The sequence below is a fragment of the Euwallacea similis genome, unplaced genomic scaffold, assembly GCF_039881205.1.
Source record: "Euwallacea similis isolate ESF13 unplaced genomic scaffold, ESF131.1 scaffold_52, whole genome shotgun sequence".
Taxonomy (NCBI): Eukaryota; Metazoa; Arthropoda; class Insecta; order Coleoptera; family Curculionidae; genus Euwallacea; species Euwallacea similis.
In genome coordinates, this window is record NW_027098677.1 from 27480 (window position 1) to 53904 (window position 26425).

At 36.8% G+C, this 26425-nt stretch overlaps 2 protein-coding genes and 1 pseudogene across 2 annotated transcripts; 2 read left to right on the forward strand and 1 right to left on the reverse strand.

Moving 5' to 3' along the window:
- Positions 1-3003: 3003 nt before the first annotated feature.
- On the forward strand, positions 3004-3642 carry LOC136418965 (uncharacterized). The gene is made up of 2 exons (XM_066405168.1): positions 3004-3097; positions 3149-3642. The coding sequence occupies exons 1-2, from the start codon at positions 3004-3006 to the stop codon at positions 3640-3642; spliced, it is 588 nt and encodes a 195-aa protein (XP_066261265.1).
- Positions 3643-10798: 7156 nt separating this feature from the next.
- On the reverse strand, positions 10799-12635 carry LOC136418966 (odorant receptor 30a-like). The gene is made up of 8 exons (XM_066405170.1): positions 12630-12635; positions 12191-12550; positions 11933-12139; positions 11641-11864; positions 11487-11586; positions 11329-11433; positions 11119-11274; positions 10799-10858 (listed from the first exon to the last, which is right to left on the reverse strand). The coding sequence occupies exons 1-8, from the start codon at positions 12633-12635 to the stop codon at positions 10799-10801; spliced, it is 1218 nt and encodes a 405-aa protein (XP_066261267.1).
- Positions 12636-21765: 9130 nt separating this feature from the next.
- On the forward strand, positions 21766-23057 carry LOC136418967 (uncharacterized; annotated as a pseudogene).
- The last annotated feature ends 3368 nt before the right edge of the window (positions 23058-26425 follow it).

The following is a 26425-nucleotide window of genomic DNA, read 5'->3' on the forward strand; positions in this document are numbered from 1 at the left end:
ATGTTGTCAGATAAAAACTTAAATATCTCGGGAACGGATTATAGGATTTAAACAAGTGGTGATTCATTAGAAAGAGCTTTTTTTGCTCTATTCAACAATGTGCCAGACAACTCATTTTAGTTAATGAAAATGCCCTTAGAGGGCAATTTATTATTAAGTCTTAAATTTTTATAAATTTCTTGTAAATATTAAATGAAAAGATATGTGTTTGGCATTTTTGTTAGCAAGAGCATGAAATTTTACTTATATTCTGAAAATTTCAACTCGACATCTCCATTCATTTAGAAAATATGCCGGTTTTTCCCAGAATCTATGGTAATTAACCTTTATGGTACTCGCCATCTGCTGACGAACTTCGGCACTGAAACGATCTTTGAAGTTAACAAAAGAATCAGTTTAGTGTTTTTGTCTAAATTTCAAATTGATTGTAGATGACGCTGCATTCATTTGAATGAAAGCAATCGCGTGTATAGTCTTTTGTTTGCTCTTTTTGTTAATTGTTAATTCTCAAAATGTACATTTTAAACGAAGACTCTGTCAACATGTTGCGAGTATATTTCGAATGTATGGAAAATGCGACCATATCTGCAAGAATATACAGGGTGTCTAAGATAAGGAGGGCCACTGTGGGGATTTTCGAAGCGGTAAGAGACACAGATTTAGTTCAATGAGAAAAAAGTTGCGTAATCAAGGGCCTAAACAAATGGCGTTTAGAAATCGCCGAAATATTTTTTGGTTTTTGAGATATTTGGGAAAAATTGGATTTTTTGATTTTACATATTATTTTTTTGTGACGGTAATATTAAACCTAGACCAAAGCTTATGACACTTCTCTACAGCAACTTTTAATGTGCTTTAATGTGGCATTGTCAGTTTTTTAATCGAACATTTCGTCATTGCGGAACCATCATCAACTTCATTTTTTTTAAATGCGGTCCGAATGTTCTGATATCAGATTCTAAAAGTCCTTTTTATTCTGAATTCAACGATGTGTGACACTTTGCAGTTTAATTGCGTTTTAGTTTTTTTTTGGCTCTAAACAAAAAAAATTTATTATGTACGTGTACATAGTTTTTTCATTTTTAAAAATAAATAATAATCTGATGGCTGAATTAATGCACTAATTTAATAGAATTAACAAAGTACAAATAAAATTTTATTAAAAGACAACCTAAAAATTAAAAAAAACAACAACAAAGAAATACAAACAAAACAACTAACTTTAAAGCATATGGTGTAAAAGATTTCCATTACTTTCCAAGCACAAAGAGCACCTTGGAATTGTTGATTCTAACACCCTAATCAACGTTTGCTGAGTAATACTGGAAAATGCTTCCGGAACTAACTCCCTCAGTTCCTGTTCTGTAGCAAAATTTTGCTAATAAACATAATTCTTAACACACATCCATACGAAAAAATCAAGCGGAGTTAGATCAGGTGAACGTGCTGGCCATGCTGTTTTCGAATGGCCATTAATCACTTTCTCTGGAAATCTCATTGAAAGATATTCAATGATTATTAATAAAGATTATCGTTAAACACCTAAATAACATAAACGCTGTTAATTGATATAGCTAATTATTTATTTTTTTAAATTAAAAAACTATGTACAAGTGCGCAATAATTTTTTTTTGTTTAGGTTCGAAGAAAAAAAGACTAAAACGCAATTAAACTGCAAAGTATTATACATAGTTGAATTTAGAATAAAAACGGCTTTCAGAATCTGATATCAGAACATTCAGACCGTATTTAAAAAAATTAACTTGATGATGGTTTCCATGGATTAAGCAATCTATCGGGCGCGTCCACAGGTGGCGAATAGGGGAACGGCCAGTGCTTCCATGCGGGGCGCTGGTTAGTGGAAGTGATAAGGGAAGGCTGCAGGTTAAAAACTGCACGTCCGGAACGAAAACTTCTGCCGTGGACCAGCTTGACATACCGTAGACATTTGGTGCATCTCTACGAGTGCGGCAGGGATGTCGTAATCGTCAAGATGAATCGGATGAGCGGGGATCTGTAGGGATCGCATGATGAAGCCACCATGAACACTTCCCAATTGGTGGGGTGCGCGCTGAAGGGTTGCACAGGGATTCACACTGTGAATACGGGCCTGGCGAGCTCGCGGATACCTTAGCTGAAATTGTACTTAATTTCCAAAGTGCGTGACTTACCTTAAATCCCTACCAACTTCTACTCTACGGAGTATCCTACAATTTTCCCAACTATCCCAAAAACAAAAATGGGACCATGATGAATGAATTACTAAAACTGGTACTCCAGGCGGGTGACAGTCCCGCCGTCGGTTCCGACCGGATGAAAGGCCCGGTGGCCGACGCTGGCCCCACAGATTCGGGAGGGGGGGGGCACAAGGTAGCGGCCTGTAGAGAGAAACGGTACTGCCTCTTATGCAACGTAGGTGGACATAGCGCAGGGGAACCAGGGTGCAAAACCTTCGCCAAGGGGACCGGGGAGCAGCCCGTCATGGCAAAGGGCAATAGGGTGGCCAGGAACGGCAGGCCAAAAACGAGGCGTGGGAAGTCTAGGTCTGAGGAGATGGAAGAGAGGAAGGACTCAGGAGAAGATCAACCTATAGACTTGATGCCCGACAGTGAGGAGTAGGAGGAAAATGAGAAGGTAGAAGGCTTTCCCACGACCTTAGGTCGTTGGTCGGAGAACGGGAGAGAAGTTGATAGAACGAACGACCGGGAACAATCCTGGATGAACTAGATGGAAGAAGCGGGTGAGTAGGAACGAATGAGAGTGTGAATGAGTGAGGTTGAAAGGGTCATGGCGTCGTCGGGCAAAGAACTGCGGTGCCTACAGATCAATCTGGACACGGGTCGTCTCGCCATAAACCTCATGCTCCAGGTGGTCAGGGAGCGGGGTGTTGACATGGACTAGGGCAAGAACCGTATAAAGTAGACGAGGGTTTCATACGGAACAGGATCGATGACGCATTTATATGGTTAGCGCCGGGTGTGAGAGCGCGGTCGATCCACCGGGATGGGGTTCGTTGCGGCAGAGCTGGACGGTATCACTCTCATCTTTGCGTACTTCTCCCCGAACAAGAGCATGGCCGAATTCAAGGCGTGGCTTGGTCGGCTGTAGGCGTACGTCAGGGGGCGAGACAACAGAAGGGTCTTCTTAGCGGGGGATCTGAACGCGAAAAGTGGGCGGTTCGGCTCCGCGGTGACGAATGCCTACGGCCGGGTCCTGGAGGAGTTCCTAGACGCGACAGAACTCGTCCCCATCAACACCGAAGACGAGTGGGCTTCCGGCAATCGAAACGGCAGGTCGCTGATCGATGTAACCATGGCGGGTGTGTGTGTGTGTGTGTCAAGATGGGTGAGAGAATGGAAAGTGGAAGTGGCAATGGAGAGTGAAAGCTATCACAGGTACATTTCCTACCGGCTAGCACGGAGAGGAGGTGTACCTAGTGGCAGTGGTAACGGAAGTGTGGGAAAAGCGGGATGGATAGTGAACCAGAAAGTAATGGAGAGAATGAGGTACGTGAAGGTGCAGGAAGGTCTGAGCGTCGCCGAAATCCTCGATGAAATAGTTCGGGAAATAAGCGGCGTCTGCGACGATTGTTTTAGGAAGCGGGACGAGGGGAACAGGCGAGGAAAGAAGGCGACGTATTGATGGAATGATAAGATTGTGGAGGAAAGGAGAGAGTGCATTAGAATGAGAAGGCGTTGGACAAGAGAGCGAGCGAGGGAAAGGGAGTTGAGCGCGGAAAGGGAATACAAGGAAGCGCGTAAGGCCCTCAAAGTGTCCATACGGAACGCTAAGAGGAAATCATGGAAGAGGTTGTGCGATGATCTGGAAACAGGTGTCTGAGGTCTCGGCTACAAAATTGTGGATGGGAAACTTGGTCATCTCAGGACGAGCCACTTGCCGGAATCAGAAATGTTACGGCAGGTGGACGAACTCTTTCCGAGGAAGGAGAAGATTGGCTGGGTGCCAAGGGAACCGAGGACCGAACACATGGTTCGGGTCTCAGTGGAGGAGATTCGGCAGGCGGTTGAGAGTCTCAAGAGCCGCAAGGCTCCAGGCCTAGATGAAATACCGAACGAGGTATTGAAGCTATATCTTGGGGCAGTGCCCCAGGGTATGGCTGACTGTGTTTCACGCATTTTAACCTCGGGGGTTTTTTCAAAGGTCTGAAAGAGGGCCCGATTGGTGATGCTGGAGAAATCGAAGCGGGAATCGAATGCGGAGGCCTCGCACCGGCCTATCTGTTTAATCGATGGACTCGGAAAGGTAACGGAGAAGGTGATCAAGACCAAACTGATGGAAGAGGTGAAAGCGCATGGCATGATTAGTGAAAGGCAGTATGGGTTCATGAAGGGCAAGAGCACCATGGACGCCATGCTGAGTGTGATGAGTATCGTAGAGAAGATCAGGAGAACGGATTACAAGCGCGCGGGCTTGTGCGTTATGGTAACCATTGATGTTAAGAATGCGTTCAATTCCGCACCCTTGCACCAAATAGTAGAGGTGCTCAGGAGATCTCACGCGAGCAAATACCTAACTGACGTCGTGTAGTCGTACCTGCACGATAGAATTTTGACATTGCTTAACGGGGAGGCTCGTGAGCTGTTATGTGAGGTTCCTCAGGGGTCCGTCCTAGAACCAGAGTTGTGGAACCTGTACTACAGCGAGTTGCTGACGGTGGGTTATCCAAAGGGCGTCACTTCGGTGGCATACGCGAACGACTTGGCGTTGGTGGTGACCGGCGGGAACAGGAAAATCCTGCAAACGAGGACTAGAGAGGCCATGAAACTGGTCATCGATACGTTCCGTGCGAAAGGCCTCAGCATGGCGACGGACAAGACGAAGATGGTGCTCCTGCAAGGACGGAGGAAATTGCGAAGTATGAGTCTGAAAGTAGACGGAGAAACGTATGAAACGAAGAAGTGCGTAAAATATTTGGGAGTACGGTTCGGTACGAACGTTCGCTTCGGCGAGCACACCCGAAGGACGGCCGACAAGGTGGTGCAGGTGATCCGTAAGCACGAGGGCATACTGTCGTGGGTGAATAGATTAGGGTACGAAAGGAGGCGGCTGATGGTGATGGCGGCATCGTCGGCCCTACTGTATGCGGCTCCCGTCTGACAGGCGGAGCTGAAGTACAAAAAGTACGACGCCATCCTAGAGAGGGCGAATCGCTCGCCAGCCGGGTGGCCAGTACTTATAGGACGGTTCCGACCGCGGCGATGCTGGCCCTAGCCCAAGATACCGCCGGTGCGAATAAGTGAAAGAGAGGTATATGATGTGTGAAATGGGGAGGAAGCGCAGGGGGGAGGTGCGAAGGCGGGTACTGAAAGAATGGGAAAGGGAGTGGGAGGGGTACAAAGGTTGGGTGAAGACCTTCGTACCCAAGATTGGAGTGTGATACGAATGTGAATGGACAAAGAGCGGATACATGCTGTCTTAGGTGTTTACGGGGCATAGCGTGTTCGGGAAATTCCTGAGACGGATCGGAGCTAAGAAGAGTACGGAGTGCTGGTTTTGTGAAAAACAGGAGGATACGCTCTGGGGATGTCCGGCATGGGAAAACTATCGTGCGGAGGCGAGGGAGGGGGGACTCGACCAGAACCAAAGCACGATAGGGAACGAATTGGTGGAGAGTAGGGAGAAGTGAGGGTTATTTGAGAGACTGATTGAAAATATTCTGAGAGCAAAGATTGCCAGGGAGAACGAAAAGAAAAAGAGTGGGGTGCGGAATCATGACCATACCTAGGCCGGGTGAGCAGAAGTCCTCGATGTAATGCCGAGAAGCGGTTCTGGGGCGGAAGAGGGAAGACGGTTTTAGTGGGTAGGTGGGCTCACCAGTTGCAGTAAAATCTCACACTATCCGGCTGACGACCAGGCAGGGTGTCTTTAAAAGATTTCCCCCTCCTCGTAAACAAAAAAAAAAGTTGATTATGGTTCCGCAATGACGAAACGTTGGATTAAAAAACTGACAATGCCACAATAAAGCGTATTAAAAGTTGCTGTAGAGAAGTGCCATCAATTTTGGTCTAGATTTAATATTACCGCCAGAAAAAAATAATATGTAAAATCGGAAAATCCAATTTTTTCCAAATAATTCAAAAACCAAAAAATATTTCAGGGATTTCTAAACTTCATTTTTTTAGGCCCTTGATTACGCAATTTTTCTCCCTTTTAACCAAATCTGTATCTCTTACCGTTTCGAAGATCCCTATAGTGGCCCTCCTTATCTGGGGCACCCTGTATACGATACGATACCCTCATTGACACCATTACAACAAACGTGCTTTTATACACTTGGCGTATCGTTGGAAAACCACCGGTACGATTAATCCTTTCATATATCATCGATATCGCAGAAGCAGAAGTGATGAAAATATTATAAATGTATTGGCTTATATCGAATTTGAACCTCAAGTCAATATACGAATAATTTATCGTTCCTCGAACTATTGTCCATAGAATTTTAAAAGATTATTAGTAATATCATCGATGATATAATGAAACTTACGTATATTCTTTATTTATATTTTGTATTCAGGCTGCACCTTTATCATATGATTCGCCATCAAATGTTAAATTTTCAAGACTTTGACCGACGGTTGGATCATTGTTATTGGATACTCAACATGATAGCACTAAATCCAAGGTTTTTATTCCATATATTATGGACAGACGAAGCAATATTTCATAGTGACGGTCAAATACATTTGCACAATACTCATTGTTATGCGTCATATTGTTAGAATAGGTTAGCACGTTATTTATTAATTTAAATATCTAGAGTAAGTTTAACAAACCTATATTACGCCCATGGATAACCCCAGCCAGTTGGTATTTTGATTGGAAATTCCCGCGCTTAATACCCATCTTCTGCAGATGGGAGTTAGTTTATGAGTAGGATTTTCAGCAATTATCTTTGGCGGACTTAAATTTTGTTCCAATTCAAATTACCACTTAGTGAATATAACGGCTGTGCTCCAATAAAAGCCTATCGACTATGCCTCCAAGTGCTACGCTTTAACACGACAAGGTAGTCTAGAAGCCGTGAATGGGGCTTTATCGGGGGTACGTCTATGGGTGTTGAACCTCCGTCTTAGTACTTAAGGAGGATGCGAAACGGAAGTGGGTCTCTTTTATCTCTTCACGGACTTGAGAGTACTAGATTCTTCTCGCTCGTATCACGCACTATTCTCAAGTTACCACTTTAAATCAGGGATTACTCTCGAAGACTTAACGAAACCATTGACCTCTACAAGTGACGCGATACTCGTTTGACCTAATATTATCTCGTATTTTTCGATATTGTCTATAGTCAAAACTGTTAATGTTACCAAGAAACCTTAGTGAAGTTAAGGGGTTTGGTTTCTCTTATTTACGCGAAAAACAGTGTCTCTGGAACTGCGAACTCAGGGTGCCCTTCATAAACTATCAATCCAGTCCACGATCTTCGTAGTTCACGGTTATCGTATCGAAAAGAGTGAATCGACCACAACCACGTAAACGCGTCATATTTGGACCAAACACTCATTACTGATCTCATACCAATCATCGTTGGTTAGAAGAAGTGCAGAACTAGAAAGAAGGTAAATGGAGTGTCAATGTATGGTGCGGTATTTTGGGTGGACAAATTATTGGCCCCTTTATTTTCGATGAAGCATTGAATGTAGTCAGATATTTAGATTTTCTTCAGAATTCTCTACCTCTATTATTAGAAAAAATACTGTTGGAAATTCGGCAAAATATGTTTTTCCAACAAGATGGATGTCAAGCCCAATTTTCTCATAATATTCGGCAATTTTTGGATGTAACATTTCCCAACCGGTGGATAGGAAGAGGCAGTTTATTCCCATAGCCACTTAAGTACTATATTCAATAACGCAAATTATTTATTTTATCAACGTTAATTTGTTTTTAAAGGTTCCCCGACTTAATCTTTTCAGACTTTTATTTATGGGAAAGATTAAATCAGCTAGTTTATGCCAATAATCCAATAACAAAGGAAGACATGATCCAAAGAATAAAAAATTGCATACGTGACATCTCCGTGCCAAAAATAGAATCAGATAAAATCTGCTGTTTCCTCAACCGGTGAGCAATTGCGCATGTGTATTCATAACGACGGGAGTCAGTTCGAACATTTGGGACGTCATTAAAAATAAATAACAAAAACCACAAACAAAAGATTATAAACGCGAATGTTTCATTGAAATGAATGCAGCGTCATCTACAATCAATTTGAAACTTAAACAAGAACACTAAGCTTATTCTTTTGTTAACTTCAAAGATCGTTTCAGTGCCGAAGTTCGTCAGCAGATGGCGAATACCATAAAGGTTAATTACCATAGATTCTGGAAAAAACCGGCATATTTTCTAAATGAATGGAGATATCGAGATGAAATTTTCAGAATATAAGTAAAATTTCATGCTCTCGCTAACAAAAATGCCAAACACATATTTTTCCATTTGATACTTGTAAGAAATTTACAAAAATTTTAGACTCAATAATAAATTGCCCTCTAAGGGTATTTTCATTAAATGAAATGGATTGTCTGACACATCTTTTAATAGAGCGAAAAAAGCTTTTTCTAACGATTTACTACTTGTTTAAATCCTATGATCCGTTCCCGAAATAGTCAAATTCTTACCTGACAACATTCGCAGCGTCCTCTACAGAAAACTTGCAAATGTATTAAAAAAAATTCATATACAAAAATTATGCAAAAACTTTCCACGAATAAAACTGTGACATTTTCAGTACACCTTTTTATTCCATTTTCTACAGTTATTTAATATATTTACGTCCACTATATGAAATACGCCACCTAGCAGTGGAGTTAGGAATAAAAAAAAAATTTCAGCATTTCCTCTCGGTAACATTTGTTATAACATTTTTTGTTTCAAGGCTTCATCTCCAATAGTTTCAGAGATACAACCGGCGTCTTCTGTTAATGAGACACCGGGTACAAGATAACTTCTTACTCAATAACGACCGCGTTTTGATTCCCGCATGTATTTATAATATACAAGGTGTTAGTGAAATAACTTTCGTAAATTTAACCAGTGATTAAGAACATCATTTTGAACAAAAAAGTTTCTTACAACGAGTCCAGGGGTCGAAAACCTAATAGTTAAAAAAAAAACGTTAAAGTTTGTAACCGAAAAGCTATAATAAGGTTTAAAATTTTAATAAAATGTAGAAAAATGTACTTAACACATGCAGGTTATTTGACATGTAACAAAAAAAACTTAAAATTATTCAACAATAACATTGCTAAAAACAATTGAAAACTTAATTAATGACTTAAGCGGTAAAAAAAACGTAAGCGGCAACGCCGCACTGAATGTGACCGAGGAAGAGAAGTTTGTTTTTGTTATGGTTGTTTTTTATGATCCTTAAGAGGGTCATTCACCCCTTTTGCGGGTAAAGTGATAAGACATTGAAATGCGCAGTAGACAGATTGACTTAGTACCTAAATAGTACACGAGTTATGTAACTATCTATGTTATGCTATGGTCATTTGTACTTTATCCCATTTTATGTGACATATGATCCTGGGTAAAGACGCCTGGCGCCACGGATATGTGGAGCCCATTAGGGACCATCGAAAAGGGACAAGACAAAAACCACCCTTATTTTTCAAATTTTTCATGGACTAAATGTCTTTCCATACTTTTAATATTTTAGTGTGATTTCGATCTCGCCGAATGCATCTTCTGTCGGTACACGCAACAGATTATCCTCAAGGTTAATTTGGACGAGCTTTAAGTGATTTTATTCCAACTTATTAATAGTACCTAAGTGACAATGTATTCTGTACGCGAGTATCATGACATGCTTTTCATTTATGGAGAGGCGTTACAAAATTCTGAAAAAGTTAGGCGCATTTACGGTAATCGTTATCTAAACAGAAAACTTCCAGCTCGACAAACATTTGTACAAGTTTCCCACAATTTTCTGGATACAGGGAGTGTTATTCCTACATATCAAGGACACGAGGTCGACAAAGAGAAGTTGGTTCTGAAGCCAAAGAACAAATTTTAAACCTTTTTCAAAAGAGTTCAACAAGGAGTACCCCGAGTAGAGCATGCATGGACTCAAATGGTGAACATTTAGAACATTTAATGTACCAAAAACAATCATAAATTTGTATTTTTGAGTGTGATGTGAGTGGTGTAAAATGTGTAACGTGTCATGTTAAGCTAATTAAAGATGATAATAATAATTTTAAGGTAAATGGCTTTTCAAAATAATAAAATAAGAATCACATCATTTTTAAATTCCTTGAAGTTAGTGCATTTTGTTAATTATATACTGTAAAATCTACCAGACCCGAAAAAAACGTGTAAAAAAGCAAACTCACTTCATACAACTACTTAGGTTAGGTAAGTGTGAAAATAAAATAAATACGAGGCGACGTTGTCAATTCTTACAAAATGTTTTTCTGATTTTCCGGGGAAATGGTTGTAATTACCACCTCTGTTTTAAGTAACTTTTCTGTTCAAAATGATGTTCTTAATCACTGGTTAAATTTACGAAAGTTATTTCACTAACACCCTATATAATTCCAGGCCTCAATATCTAAGGCACTCGAATATTCCTGAACACAGCCGTGGAACGCCTAAACGTCCAGCATACAACTGGGGAGTTTTCGCATAACCATTGGTTATTATTTGTATGTAACAGTTTTGAAACACCCTGTAAAATAAGTTATTTTACTTACATGGCTACAATCTATTTTACGTTTTTCTCATCTTATTTTTAAATTACATAGGGAGGTATAAGGTATTTTGTTGACGCTTAGAGTAAAGTCAACTTCTGCTGACCTTCGTGCTCATTTATTATCCTTTGATAGTTCATCTATTAACACTATTACAATTGAGTGACATCTAATGCATGGTACGCATACATTTATTTTTGATTTGAAAATTCATATAAATAACGTATTTATCATGTATTAGAGATGATCTGTCCTGTCTCAACAGATACCTACCTCTACTGCCTTATTTATTATGTCATAATGAGCATCACGTATGAATATGTACTCTTAAGTATCTAAAAATTAGCGAGTTTCATGGGGACTGTAGTTACATCAATGAGATCAGTAGATGCAAACTTACAGAGATAAAGGACTGTATCGACATCACACCAAATGGACCAATCGTAAAGGCAAGAGGTTTCTGAACTCTCATGATAAAAATCAAAATCATGAATTTGATTTTAGGAGTCTCGTCTGGCCAATTACTTTCCCAAATTGAATGGGTCAATTTCTGATTCTAAAATCGAATAAGAACGAAGGCTTTTGTGAATCCCTGATAACAGGTACTTACGAGAATCAAGAGTTCATCGGCATAGTAATAATACAAACAAAGCCTTAGCAACATGCTTATCGAGAACATAGTTACAGATGCTATTAACACTAATGTGATTTCGTTCTAATTAAAAGATAAAGTTAAAGAATATTTCGACTAGAAGAAAAGTTACCAACCCCTGAGACTCGCGTTAAAGACGTGGCAATTTGAATTGAGCCCTGAATAAAATCCAACACCATAGGATAGGCCATGTTCTTGTTATAGATGTTAACATATCTGAAAATGTGGAAATAGCCTAAAAGTGAGTTATAGCACGTGTTTGTGACTCACTGAATAACATTCTCGTGTCTGACAATGAGGTATTTAAAAAATAAGAAAGCAGCCGTTTTCTCGTCCTCAATGGCATTCAAAGTTTGATATTTCCGTTTAAAATCCTGAAAATTCCTGAGCAAATGGTCTAGCTTTTTTAGCTGCCTGCAAGGATAAAGAATTAAACTGATCACGAGGTTATCGATGACTATTACAGAATTAGCTCCCACTATACCACCTATACACTGAAAAGTATACGCCATCTAAAACTGATAATATTTGATTTGTTCATAGGGCATGTAACTTAATAGACCTTATAGTGCTCTTGTACATCAAAAGGAAACCAAGAGGATAAAGGCAATTCTCTTAAAATCTTGGTCGAATTACCATATGTTTTTTCAACGGGTCCAACTATAATAGCTTTCATGAAATACATCAAACTCACGATAGTCAAGAGGTAAATGTAGATTTCACATTTCCAATTGGTGTTTTCAATATTCTCTCTATCGAGTTTTTGAATCTTGAATTTTGGAATATTATATTATAAAAACTAAACCATTGCTAACTCTACCAATTCATCATCAATAAGGTCTCCCTTCATTTCATCTTCAATAATTGTCTTGATCATTTTCGTGAAGCTGGGACTTATTCGTATTATCAATCGCCTACAGAAAATAACGGTGTGTAACAAGGTAACACATAGATTCAAAGACATCAAATCTTTTTTAATGGGATTTTCGTTCAGGATCAAGTATAATTCTATGTATGCCGTGACTATGAATACGGCCCAATAAACAAGTATTATGTTGGAATAGACGTCATAAGCGCTTCGCATCTTCTTATTTTCTGGAAACATGAACTCCGACGGCAAAATCCCCAACATAAAGCACCCTTTTAGGGCTATTCTCAAGTTTTCGCATTTGGGGTGTATCTAGAAAAAGTCTTTAAAATAGGGAACTAATATCCAAAAAGATGTTTTATAATTAATAGGATTTTGAAGGTTGACTTACGATCATGATTTTCGGTAGCTATAGCTGTAGCTATCACTCGGCAGATGCGAATATATAGCTGCCAACAAAGTGCGGCATTGAGGTAACTAAACTGCGGCGCAAATTACAAAGGTAATATAATATTGTATTGTATACAGCTTGTCCATTATTCGAGTCTTAAAGGAATTCATTATTAATTTTAAATGCTCGGAATGGTAGGTAAAGCAGATTCAAATACCAGGTATTTTTTTGGAAACAGCTTCTTTTATGTTAATAGAATTTAAGGGTCGGTTGCAACAATCTCTACTATACGCGATGTGGTAATTACATAATAAAGGCACATGAAGCAATGGCGTTTTTTTATTAAATATAAAACAGCATAGCTGTACACGGAGTTTCCAGCATAAATATTTAGTTATTGATGGAAACCAGTTTAATTGAAATTTAGGTACTAATGTACGCTGATGGAATATGATAGGAATGTTGGCAAATGCTGCAGTAAAACGACAATTTCATTTGCAACAAAAACTAAAACTTTCCCGAGTAATTTATGCATTTTACCTTTACTTCAATTTATGCGCTTGCATAATGTGGGTTTCTTCTCGGAGAAAAGACCCTCACTCAGAGGGCGCCTCCAACTGGCGCCTACCTACCGGACTGTGCATGGAGTAATTGAAAAGGTATGGCATAAAATCAAACAAAGACTACATAACAACTCACAAAAAACTATTCTGTAATTAATAACGAAAATCACCGAAATATGGGAAAATTTTGCTCCGGACTTATGTCGCGAACTAGTTAGATTAATACCTGTCAGAATTCAAGCAGTTCTTAAAGCCAAAGGAGAATTGACATTTTATTAATCTATTGTTTTTTTTTCAACTTTTTGGCAAAATTACTTGAAATTAAATAAATCCATCCACCCTAATGTTCTTCGCAAGAGATGACTCAGTATCTTAGGTTAGGCACTTAACGATTTCTTATCGGATTCGTGTCCTTCTAAAAATTTCGGAACTTGGGAAATTTATTTATTGGTGTGGCAACAGTTATTTGAGACATACTGTATAATAATCTGACGATGATATATTGTAGTATTGTCCTCTTATTTAGATACATTTTAATACTTACATATGTATAATTATATACCAATTACGTTGGTATTTAAATGTCTAGTTACTATTTCATGACTGTATTATAACTTTAGTCTATAATTACTATTAGTTTAACCGCATTGCAAGAACTGGTTTTCATTATTGATAAAGAAGTCTTTCTGATATTTGTATTCACATATTTTATAATTTAATTTGCTTATTTATTGGCCGACTTCGGGACTCTGATGGCAATTCGAGACTCAACTCTTCCATGAAATTGAAAGACACTTGACGGTAAGACAAAATCAAGTTGTGCCAACACGGAATTATCTGAATCAGGTCATTCGGAACGCAACAGTGACGAACGATGAATGCAGATATAGATGTAACATACCTGAAACCATTCAACACATCACCGAAGGCTGTCAAGAGTTTACAGAGATGGAGTATAAGGAGGGACACGATTTGCACACATTGCATCAGGAACTGGCTAGTAAGCTGGGGCTCCTTCGATCGGGCAGAATTCCTGACTATGAATACGCACTGAAGCCTATTTTGGAGAGCGAAAGCCATTTGCTGTGGGACTGTACAGCTTCGACAAGCCGTATAGTAGATTACAATAGGTCAAACATAATACGAGCCCTAACAACTAAATATTTGGAAAAATAAAAATTATTTGAAAAACAATAATAACCTTTTTCTATTAATACGGAAACATCTATAATTAATTTAATAGCACAATTTGTTCGTTAAAATAGGTATTCCGTACAATGCCAGTATCGAATTCAAAGAAATACTACAACAACAATAACAAAATAATGAAGAATTGTGGAAAAAAGATGATAACAAAATATTCTAAATGATTTTTAAAAAATAGGTTAATAAAATGTCAATTCTCCTTTGGCTTTAAGAACTGCTTGAATTCTGACAGGTATTAATCTAACTAGTTCGCGACATAAGTCCGGAGCAAAATTTTCCCATATTTCGGTGATTTTCGTTATTAATTACAGAATAGTTTTTTGTGAGTTGTTATGTAGTCTTTGTTTGATTTTATGCCATACCTTTTCAATTACTCCATGCACAGTCCGGTAGGTAGGCGCCAGTTGGAGGCGCCCTCTGAGTGAGGGTCTTTTCTCCGAGAAGAAACCCACATTATGCAAGCGCATAAATTGAAGTAAAGGTAAAATGCATAAATTACTCGGGAAAGTTTTAGTTTTTGTTGCAAATGAAATTGTCGTTTTACTGCAGCATTTGCCAACATTCCTATCATATTCCATCAGCGTACATTAGTACCTAAATTTCAATTAAACTGGTTTCCATCAATAACTAAATATTTATGCTGGAAACTCCGTGTACAGCTATGCTGTTTTATATTTAATAAAAAAACGCCATTGCTTCATGTGCCTTTATTATGTAATTACCACATCGCGTATAGTAGAGATTGTTGCAACCGACCCTTAAATTCTATTAACATAAAAGAAGCTGTTTCCAAAAAAATACCTGGTATTTGAATCTGCTTTACCTACCATTCCGAGCATTTAAAATTAATAATGAATTCCTTTAAGACTCGAATAATGGACAAGCTGTATACAATACAATATTATATTACCTTTGTAATTTGCGCCGCAGTTTAGTTACCTCAATGCCGCACTTTGTTGGCAGCTATATATTCGCATCTGCCGAGTGATAGCTACAGCTATAGCTACCGAAAATCATGATCGTAAGTCAACCTTCAAAATCCTATTAATTATAAAACATCTTTTTGGATATTAGTTTTGTTTTAGTCCTGTTTAACACACATCTAAACAAGATTTTTAAATTTCGTTTAAGTTTTTTAATTTATCATAAAAATTTGAGTTAACAGTCAAAATTTCATAACTTTACTTCAAACTGTTATGAATATATCGATAAAAAACCATCTTCAGGCTTCACCTTTTAAAAGGGTCTAGCTCTCTTAGGGTTCATTTGCCTACCTATGTTTATATGAGGTTTTCTACATATTTTTGGTCATACAATCATCACTTAAAATATTTACCTCTAATTTCCGGACACCCTGTATATGTATATTGAATAAAATCATGTCATATTTATAAAATGGTTTTTCTCGTGTAATAGGAAAAATAATGGAGTAAAGCAAAAAAGAAAATGTTACAAAAACATAACTCTAAAGTGTAATTTCAATTCTAAGTTGATAATGTAACTGCTAAGCTCTATAAGGTGCTGCAAATTTTATGACAAAAACAGGCTATAATTGGTATAGCCGGTATTTATAAAAAAGAGGTTTCTATGCGAATACAGTTAATACACCAACGTTCTTGAAGAGACAACCTGTCAATTAAAAAAAAATCGTTCAAATCGGACAAGAGTTTTGAAAAAAGATTATATTATTTGAAACTTTTGGTTACTTTTTGGTGGTGTGTTAATTTTTTGGGGAAGTGTGGATTTAAAAAAAATTTTAATTATAATATGTAGTGTTACATTATGAGTATATTTTTATTGTTAGTTTTTATTTAAACTGGAAATTTGATGAAAAAACCTTGGTGTACGAGTTTCATTTTTATCGACTGTAAATCATCAGCGTGAAAGTTTTTCCAGCAACGTTTTTACCAGTCCTTGCGCTATATGGGATGTAACAAATTCGAGTCTACAGTAGGTTAAAAAAATGTTCGTACACCTCTTAATTTAGTATAATTGACAAGATATCTTGAATAAGTTTGACAACAGACAAAAATGTAATAGGGTATCGTGAAGGGCTTTATTGCAGCAATATGCAAAAAAAATATTTATTAACAATTTATCCCAAAATTAAATAGAAAATATCTGAAATCTGAATCTGAAAATATTCGTACATTGAATTATTAATAGTATTTTTAAAGGATTTTGTAAGCTTCAATATTTTTTGTAGAAAATCCTTTTGTATCAACAACAGCTTATAAGCGAGGAACATTGAATTTTATAAGGTTCTCGGTAATGTTTGATGAAATATTTTGCCATCCTTTTTTTAGAATTGCTTAAAGTTGATTCTTATTTTGAATGTCATGCTTCCTGATTCGCTTGTTCAGATGTTGTCACAAATTTTCAATGGGATTGAGATCTTGGGATTGAGGAGGTGTTTTTAATTGATGGGGGACATGATTTAACAACCATTCCCTCATTAATTGTTAAGTATTATCTGAAAATAGTTTAAATTTTTTGGGAATTTCGAATTTCGGTAAAAAAGTATGCGAAAAAGGGTGTCGTAAATCCAGGTGACCAATAAACCCGTGTGACCATCCTGATACGATATTCAACGGATGTCGGTAGTACGGTTTACAAATAAAACCCTCCGGAATTTCTCAAGAAGTCTTAGGCAGGCCGCACATCAAAGAAATATGAAATGTAAAACATGAAACATGAAACATAAAAATAGAATGGATAAAAACAAATAGAAATCTGCCCATTTAAAGAACGAGTGGGACTCATATGCACGAAATATTTTTACAGCTTGAAATCTTATTGAAACATGTTTCAGGAAATAGATCGCGTTCTATTTTTCTGTTTCAGTTTCAGTGTTTGTTTCGTCAATTTACATTGCACATTGTAATAAAATGAATAATAACCAAAAATTTAATATTGAGTTTAAAGTTGAAGAATTGTATAATTATAATGTAGAGAAGTATTCGAATACAGGGTTAGCCACGTAACCCGTTAATTAGAAAATTTTTGACTTCCTACTATTGTTGCCCAATGAAATTTGGTTTCAGGCTAGAATTAACTATTTCGAATTCAAGTAAAATATTGTCAAAACGGCGGCACTTCCGGTCATATCGGAAGTGGCTACCAACTTCGTTATTTTAAACGGAACCCCCTAATTTTTTTGTCATTTTCAGATTTATCATTAAATTTCAACGCCAGTTTATACAGTGAGATCATTTAAATTTCATATCTAGCCAGCTGTGGGATTTTACACAAGAAAAACGAAAGATAAAAAGTAGGTCGTAGCTTGATCGTGAAAAATTAGCAAATGATGGAAGTTACTTAGGTAATCAAATATTCACAAACAATTATCGACATACGTTCTTTTTTTCAACAAACTTCACAGCCGACTAGATATGAAATTTAAATAATCTCATGGTATAAAGTGTCTTATGTCTAAAATTTACCGTTTCCGAATTATTGGGGAAAATTTGAAAATTTTGACAGCTGCAAGATCTCACGGAAATCGGTATTGTGCGCTAACCGCTGAAAATTTTGGAATTGGTGTTCTGGGGTTCACAGAGGACCTAATAAACTACGTTTTTTCCTCAAAACCGGTGAGCAATGACAAGGAAAATGTAATAAATACATTGGCTTATTTCCACGCATCACCACAAAGCTCAACACCATCTGCAGAAATAGATTTGGGAATATCTGCTTCGTCTGTCAGACGAATTTTGAAAAAGTACCATATACACCTCTACTCGTTCCAAAACGTACAGGCCTTTAAACCCGGTGATGAGGTCCGACGAATGGAGTTTTACCAGTTCACGTTATTAAAAATTCAGGAAAACCATCAATAGAAGATTTTATTAAAAATACACTTCTTTATAATTTAATTTATTTCAAATTTTTACTAAAATACAATTTAATTTTTCTTCAAATCAAAAATTAGTACTAAATCATTATGGGATCATTTTAATAACAATTTCTCCGCTGGCAGCGGAAATATATCCCACAGCAATCCGATTACCCGTAATTCCATACTTTGCAAATGGTTTTTCTCAATTATTAAGCATCCTTTAATGTTAAAAAAATTGTGAGCCGCTGTACATAGCTTCCTGTAAAGATATGTAAAAATGTGATTAAAATTATCAACATCTAAGCTCAATTCTTGGAGTTTTTTGGAATTCATTTTGACAAACGTGAGAAAAAGAGCCGCTTGTTCTGTAATTGTTCCATCTAAAAATTTTCTATCGAAAAAATCAATGAAACTTCTTATGTCTAAAAAATTCTCATTTTTTATATTTTCCCAATTGGCAGTGGCTTAAAATATAACAATGACAATTTATTTTTTGTAATTTGACATCACAGATTTGGTTGCGTTTATAGCTTTACAGCTTTACAGTGATGCAAAACAATTTATGTGATAGAGTTTGAATAAAATAAGAGGCAACTAAATAAATTTTTATTTTTCAATGAAAGTTTTATCAATTATCAGACTATCACAAAAACGGTAAAGCATTTTTTACTCAAAAAGGACAAATTACAAGAGATAGTATAAAAAATACGTTTCATAGTTACTTGTTTTTTAAATTTGAATTCGTGCTTTAAAAACCGTTTTATGAAACTTGTTTTTTAATGTACTGTTAATTAAATTAATTTAGATCAAAATCACATTAATTTACTAGTTTATTTTGAATAATTAATGTGTCATATTGGTACTCTTTGTTTTTTAAGAGTAATTCTGCTTCTCTTTTCTGGAATTCGGCTTCTTTTTTTAGAAGTTTGGCTTCTTTTTTTAGGAGTTTATTCTCATAGTTTTTTTGCTCCAGTTCATGCCACAAGTTTATAACACTTCTTTTTCATCCAAGTTTTTTAAGAACTCCTGAACAACATCTGACTGAAAATACAATACATTATTTGTTGTAGTTAAACAATTAAAATAATTTGGGAATTTACCATTTTAATTGATTTTTTCGAATATTCTTTGGTATGGCACAAGTTTAAATTACAAAAAATAGCTCACGATTTCAGGATATAAAATTTAGAACAGCTGATGGTGACAGATGTGCCAGATTGCAGACATGTGGCGGAGCCAGTAGCGCGTGCAGTATCACCCGTCTACAATGACAGTGACAGTGCACGGCGAGCCAGAACATCTCGGTTCTGTAGAGAACTAAAACAACGGCGGGAAAACATTTTCCATAACGGTTTCCGGGAATACATTCTGGATAGTTCGATCAAAACCATATAAAACCGTTGGCCACACCACCAACGGTCTTTTTTCTCTTTCGGGCCTCGCACCCTCCACATGTACTCCAACTGGTAACAATCATACTCTGTACATAGTAGAAATAAGTTTATTCTAAGTTTAGTAATAAAACACAAAAGTTCCTGTTTTACGAGTTCTGTGTGGCAATCCTATTTCTGACACCTAAAGGAAAACGCCTAGTGATTCCATACCTCGACAACGGGACAGACAGAATAGCCGACATGAAAATAAAATAGAGTGTAATATTGGTTGCATACCAATCAAACCAACAATTTTCTTCAATCATTAATATGGAATCGATAGATTTTACACCTCGAGTATCAAAAGTGTGTTAGGCATTTTTGTGCTCCTCTAGAATTTAATTGTTTCTTTGAAGTGCTTCTGAGGAGTAAGTCAATAATAATGAATTTACCTTTAGGAAATATGGACGCAATGGTTCAATTTGCTCGATAGGACCCAAATTTTGTGCTCTTTTGGTACTGAGTTTGCCAACTGTCGCCACTCTGACGTTGGAAGCTGCAACGTCACCATCTGTCAACTGTAACTAGAACCTGTCGGGTTTATAGGTGTTTGCGTTTACCGATGGGATTCGGAGTAACGCGGCGTGTGGTTGGTGCTAACGGGGTGATCTATTCTTCCGTTACAAGTTGAACACGCTGAAGGGACCAGTATTCTAACCCGGCAAAGATACTAGTCATAGATACAAAATACGCGCTGATACTGCTCGACTATCTTTATTTACACAAAACTATTGCTACGTTTATTATCACAGTCTGTATGTATTATACGGAGGGTGATAATTGTGGCACGTTATCTCGAGAGAGCTAAGAGTGAGTGTCAAAGTATAAGAGCTTAAGAGTATGAGAGACTAAGTGTGTAAGAGAGCTTTTAAGGGTCCTTTTGGGTTTTTATAGCAAACCAACCCTTTCGCTATTTCCGCCCCTGCTACTCGTCAACTGTCACTCCTGTGAGTGTCACTTGTCGGTGCAGGTTCTCGGTGTGAACTACTCTCGAGTGTATAATGCACCACAAACCTTTCCCCTGTAAATTATTATTTATTCCTCTTCAAATCTTTTAACAACAATTAAAAGAGCGTTAACGAACAAGAGTATTAATATTTTTACTGTAATTAACTAATGAGTGATAAACAACAATATAGAAAATCAAAATATAGTTTGTAGTTTGGTTCTTTGCACGCACGTCACAAATTTCAAGCGTATGTATTAAATCAATTGATGGTCACCATAAAATGTGACCAGTGGCGTCCCAAAAATTTTATGTCATTGAATTGAAATAAATTAATGTATATTATGTGTATTCAAATTCAAATTAAGAGCTGCTGATGTCTTCACATCCACGAGAAAAATGTACTAAAAACAGTTCTGTTCTCATGCACAATCTCTATATTCAAACTTGATCTGATAATACCTGTATATGTGTAAAATTTTGTGACGCCGCTGATCGCGTACCGATCAATACAATTGAGCAACGCGAAGACATGCGCTCATACACCATCTTTATTCAACCCGTACGTAATGCCATTATTAGTTTTCACCCGTTAGTCTAGTTAATAGACGACACACATATTTTTGTCTGTCTTTGTTTTTTTGAATATTACGTTCCCCCTACACATTAGTCATACGTACGTGCTAACTAATTCGGTGGACGTGCAAAGAACCAAATTACAAACTATAAGTCATTTTCATTGACTTAATTCACGAATTTTCAAAGTGATTAATTTTGAAGTTCCAGTCTTTAATTCTTCAGTTTGCTCTTTGGAAGTAAGAAATAAATATTTCGGTTTAGTATGCACTTAGACGTACTTAGCGATATACATATGCTCAATAACCGCAACTGGGGTAAATCAGTTAAATATCATCAGTTATAAAAAAGGGTTTGCATCAATTTATGTGTGTCCCAAAGATCTAAGGGAAAATACCGTAGAGCCTTGAAGATACGATAAATCAAAATTATTTGATAAAATAATTGTAGGTTTCCACCCAGACCTTAACCTACAATGCATTCAGAGACGTTGTGGCAAAATTTTGCTTGCAAAAAATACTGTGAGGGGCCGATTATTGATGTCCTCTTAACTTTAACGTCAAATTATTTTTTCCAATCTTCTAAATTTTGCAATATGACAATAGAGCTACTTATCCAATACACATTTACTATTCTTTGATTTGTATTTGGTTCATACAGTAAAATCGTGTTTCAATAATTTGAACAATGAAATATTACTGGTTCAACAAAATATGCTGCGTGTCTAATTGTGGCAACACTTCCACTGAGGGTGGGAGATGCTTAAAAGAGTATTTTGATTTTCCAGCAGAACCCCATGCACGGGCAAAATGGCTCAGTGCAGTATGCACCCATCACAAGAAAGATTTTAAAGTTTGTGAAGACCATTTCAAGGTAAGTAATGATATAATCTTTTCTGTGATTTTTGTTCACTAGAAGGCATTTAAGCACTAAAGTAACTACTAAAATTAGAGTACTAGGGCTGTGGTATTTGTATAATAAAGTGGTATTTGGTGAAGTAAGATTATCTAATTTTTTTCTCCTTCTTGGGACTTTCTGATGAGCTTAAAGGTAAATACCCAACACATTAACACATTACAATCATTCCTTATAATTGAAACTAATTAGTTACATTCTAATGACATATTAGTTATAGTCTAATGGATTGTAGGGAGAAGATATTTTCAAAAACAAGACCAATAAGAAGAAATTAAGGTTAAATTCAGTTCCTTCAGCCCAATTACCCTCACACCTGTGTGTCACCTGTTTTGGTTCATCAGCATCTTTGAATAATTGTTCTGGCTTATCAGTAAGTGTAAAATCTATCTAATCAGATCTTGATTTCTTGAGGTAATATACAACATTTATTCCAATCAATTCCTTTTAGTCAAAAGTTGTGACTGCAATAATGCGTCCAAAACCACACAGCTCACCTAATCAGTCTTACCATTAACCATCAAGAAATGAGTATTCCTAATTGCCTTTTATCAAATGACAACAATTTCTGTTTTTATTTTTAAAAAGTCGCATACAATGGTCCCTAGAAGAAAAGAAAATTTTATTTAAAGCAGTGAAAGGCCATGGTGAGGCTAAATTCGCCAACAGTCAAGTTCGAATCAATTGGGGTAGTGTTGCGAACCACTGCAGGTCAGTTTGGTATTCGGATTTGATTTTCTTTACTAAGGTTTCCTGACATTAGAGCAAACAGATGTTTTGGCAATGAGAAGGAATTCAGAATGGCAAAACATGAGAGTGAACGCCTCTAAGGTGTGCAAAAACCAAATATTCGGGTCGAAATTGGATCGCAAAGTATCCAAGTTTCTTTATGGAAAACCACCAACACAATCCAAGAATTCCATTGAGGATTCTAGTTCCACTAGCGAGTGAGTAATCCAGTATGTGGTCACATAAAATATCTGTAAAATACATTTTGGAGGAGTGCAAATAACAAAAAAAGAAAACACCCGAAATGTGACTCCACTGATGACGAACTTGAGGAATCTGGGGAGGGGGCTGATTGGGTCCAATGGAGGAAGCTTGTTTGATTCGAAATTCACAAAACAGTTGTATTCCGCGACTCGAAGATCAAACTTTATTCCTCTAGTGTGAAGTCGATGGTTGATTGGATTTTCTTAAAGGACCACTCTGATGTTTACAGTCTCAGAGAAACTGCTTTCGAGATACAATAACTCTCACTTTTTACTTGATATTTATTGTGTTCTTCTGCTTAATATTAAAGAAAGAGTTACTATTAACAAATGAATAAATTTGAGTTAGCGGATGAGTTCGAGACCATTCGCGTGGTGTCTCAAACCTAACTGCCTTCTCAAAGTTCATCTAAGTTCCAACCTACATTCCACATAGAAACATAAATTAAATTATTCATACCCACGCTGGAATATAAGAGTTGTGTGATTACCTAGACTAAATAAAAGATAAATTCAAAACGTAGGGTCGGACACAAAATGCTCACACTTAAAGGTTCTCTTATCACCGCCAGACTAAATCATAGACTTGATGGTGACAAATTAATCAATAAAAAAAATCTTAATATATGAGTTTATTACTAAGGTCTGAACAAAGACTAACTTTCCAGTGTTCGATCTGGTAACACTGGAAACGCGACACGTAGAGGGTTGACAGGTAAACATCTGATACTGGTCCAATACAAGTTTGAACTCACTAGAGTTGATGCGCTGTCCGAAAAAAAATTTTTATGAGAAAGTTTTTTTTAGTGCGTTCTAAAAATGAATGACATCAATTTCGAACAACGTTGTGCTATCAACTTCTGCTTCAGATTTAGGCAAAGTGTAACAGAAACATTTGAAAAACTGCGTCAAATTTATTAAGACAGTGTTTTATTGAGAGCCCAGGTTTTTAAATGGTTTAACGCATTTTTAAAAGGAAGAGAATCAATTGAAGACGAACCTCGCAATGAAAGGCCGTCATCTTCAAGAACCAATGAAAATTATGGCAGAATCCACGTACTCGTGCATTCAGATCGTCGTTTGGCAGTCCAAATAATCGATGAAGAGTTAAACTTGTCTCACAAAACTGTTCATCAAATTTGAATCAATGAATTGAAGATGAGAAAAATCTGTGCAAAACTTGTTCCGAAAAATTTTTTACAAGAGTAAATAGACATCAGAAAGAAAAAGTGCATTAACTTTTTGGGAACAACTAAAACGACCCCCATTTTCTAGAACCTGTTATTATAAATGATGAGTCTTGGGTGTTTGCGTATGACCTGGAAACCAAACGCCAGAGCATGGAGTGGCACACTTCAACCTCTCCAAGGCCAAAAAAAGTAAGAATGAACAAGTCAAAAATCTAATGCATGCTGATATACTTTTTCGATAGCCAAGGAATCATTCACAAAGAATTTGTGCCTCAAAGTCAAATGGGTAATCAACATTTTTACCGACAAAGTTCTCGAGAAACTTGGAAAAAGAGTCATGCGTGTGAGACCAACCATTAAAAACATGTGGGTGTTGCATCACAACAATACTCCTTGTGACACTGCGATTTATATCAATTAGTTTTTGGCCAGTGTAATGTACCCTTAGGCTATGCCTATGAATTTCCACCAATTTAATGGTATGTCTAGGATGGCCATATGTTGGGAACCCATTATCTTCCAATAAGGGTTACCCTTCATAAAAATTTTCACTCCTTTTCCTCGTCAGGACAAAAGTTTAAAATATCCACATTTTGCTAAAATCGCACCACAGTTGCAACACCCCCGTAAATCATCTTTTCTTACTATTATCTTAACGTTACGGGTTAAGGATTTAGAAAGTTACCATCTGTGGATTGTCTTGTCAATTGCCTAAAACCGAAGTACGCCTATGGGTACTGACCCCCAGATTTGGTACTTAAGATACCCCGAAGCTTGTAAAAGGACCATAACTATTTTGACCATAATCATTATAATAATATAACTCGACGCTCCCGGATTTTTGTCACTTCCCTCATTTTTACTCTTGGTTCTCTCTATTGAAATGTCAGTTTAATCCCGAGATCTTTAGTTTTGTAAACGATTAAGGGTTGTGTGTATCATAACTAGCGGAATAAAAATTTACCGAAGTGTTCCCGAGTTTTGTTTCGCGAGTTCCATTACAATATTTTTGTACTTAACTTGTACTTCTAATAATTATTATCTTATATAAATAAGGTTTAATTAATATTCTGTTATGGCATTATTTGGTTCGTTGTGAACAATTCGTGCATCAGCTATGATTGTAATAGAAAGGGAGAAACCGATAGTAATGGTTATTGTCGGAGCAATTCCTGCCACCTAAAATATGATTATCATTCTTTCGGTTAAGATTTTTGTGTCAATAAAGACGCCCTATATTTTTATCGTGTGTTTACAATGGCAACATTAAAGTATAAAGATGAACAATTACAAGAGGAAGCCCTACGACTGTGAGACGATGAGGACTTCAATATCCATTAAAATAGTTCTGACATCCAGGTAGACTTTTTTGAGGAAAGTTTCGACCAAGAACAAGATAGTTTGGAACAGCAATGTGCTAGTGGTACTGAAGAAAGTGTCAACGAGAATAGCCATGATGAGATGTCCCTTAGCAGTGTTCTAGAAAGAATAAGAAATCCTGCTAATTTGTAGGGAAAAAATGGTGACAGATGGGAAACAGTTGTATCTTTCAGGCGAGGCCGTGTAAGACATGAGAATTTAGTACTTCATTTACCGGGTCCTAAAGGGGCAGCGTGAAATATAAGATCTGTAAAGGAAGCATGGAGTTTGTTATTTAGTTACTATTATAGAAATAATTATACGTCATATAAATGAAGAAATTGTTCGACAATCTGCTAATGTTGTATGTCAGAGTTACATTCGACCAATATCTAGAGTGGAATTTGAAACATTCATTAGACTGCTGTATATATCGGGTGTTTTACGAACATCTAATGGTAATCTAGATGACTTGTCACCAATATTTGGAAATGGTATTTATCGTACAACAATAAGGTTTCAGTTTCTTCTATCCAAATGTTTGCGATTTGATGACAAAAATGATAGAGAGCAACGAAAAAGTTTAGATGCCTTTGTTCCAATTAGAGAAATATGGGACATATTATCAATAATTGTAAGCAGTATTATACACTTTATGAATACTGTACGATAGACGAACACTTAGTAAATTTTTGTGGTAACTGCAAATTTCGTATTTATTTGTCAAGTAAACTAGATAAATATGGTATAAAGATGATGATGTTAAACGATTCTAAAA

Excerpts from the sequence above, each read along its gene's own strand:
- LOC136418965 (XM_066405168.1), top strand. The coding sequence starts at position 3,004 with ATGGGGTTCGTTGCGGCAGAGCTGGACGGTATCACTCTCATCTTTGCG. Across the intron at positions 3,098-3,148 it reads CGAATTCAAGGCGTGGCTTG|CGGGGGATCTGAACGCGAAA; the intron begins GTCGGCTGTAGG and ends GGGTCTTCTTAG.
- LOC136418966 (XM_066405170.1), bottom strand. Across the intron at positions 11,587-11,640 it reads AGACACGAGAATGTTATTCA|ATATGTTAACATCTATAACA; the intron begins GTGAGTCACAAA and ends CCACATTTTCAG. Across the intron at positions 11,275-11,328 it reads CCGATGAACTCTTGATTCTC|AATCAGAAATTGACCCATTC; the intron begins GTAAGTACCTGT and ends ATTCGATTTTAG.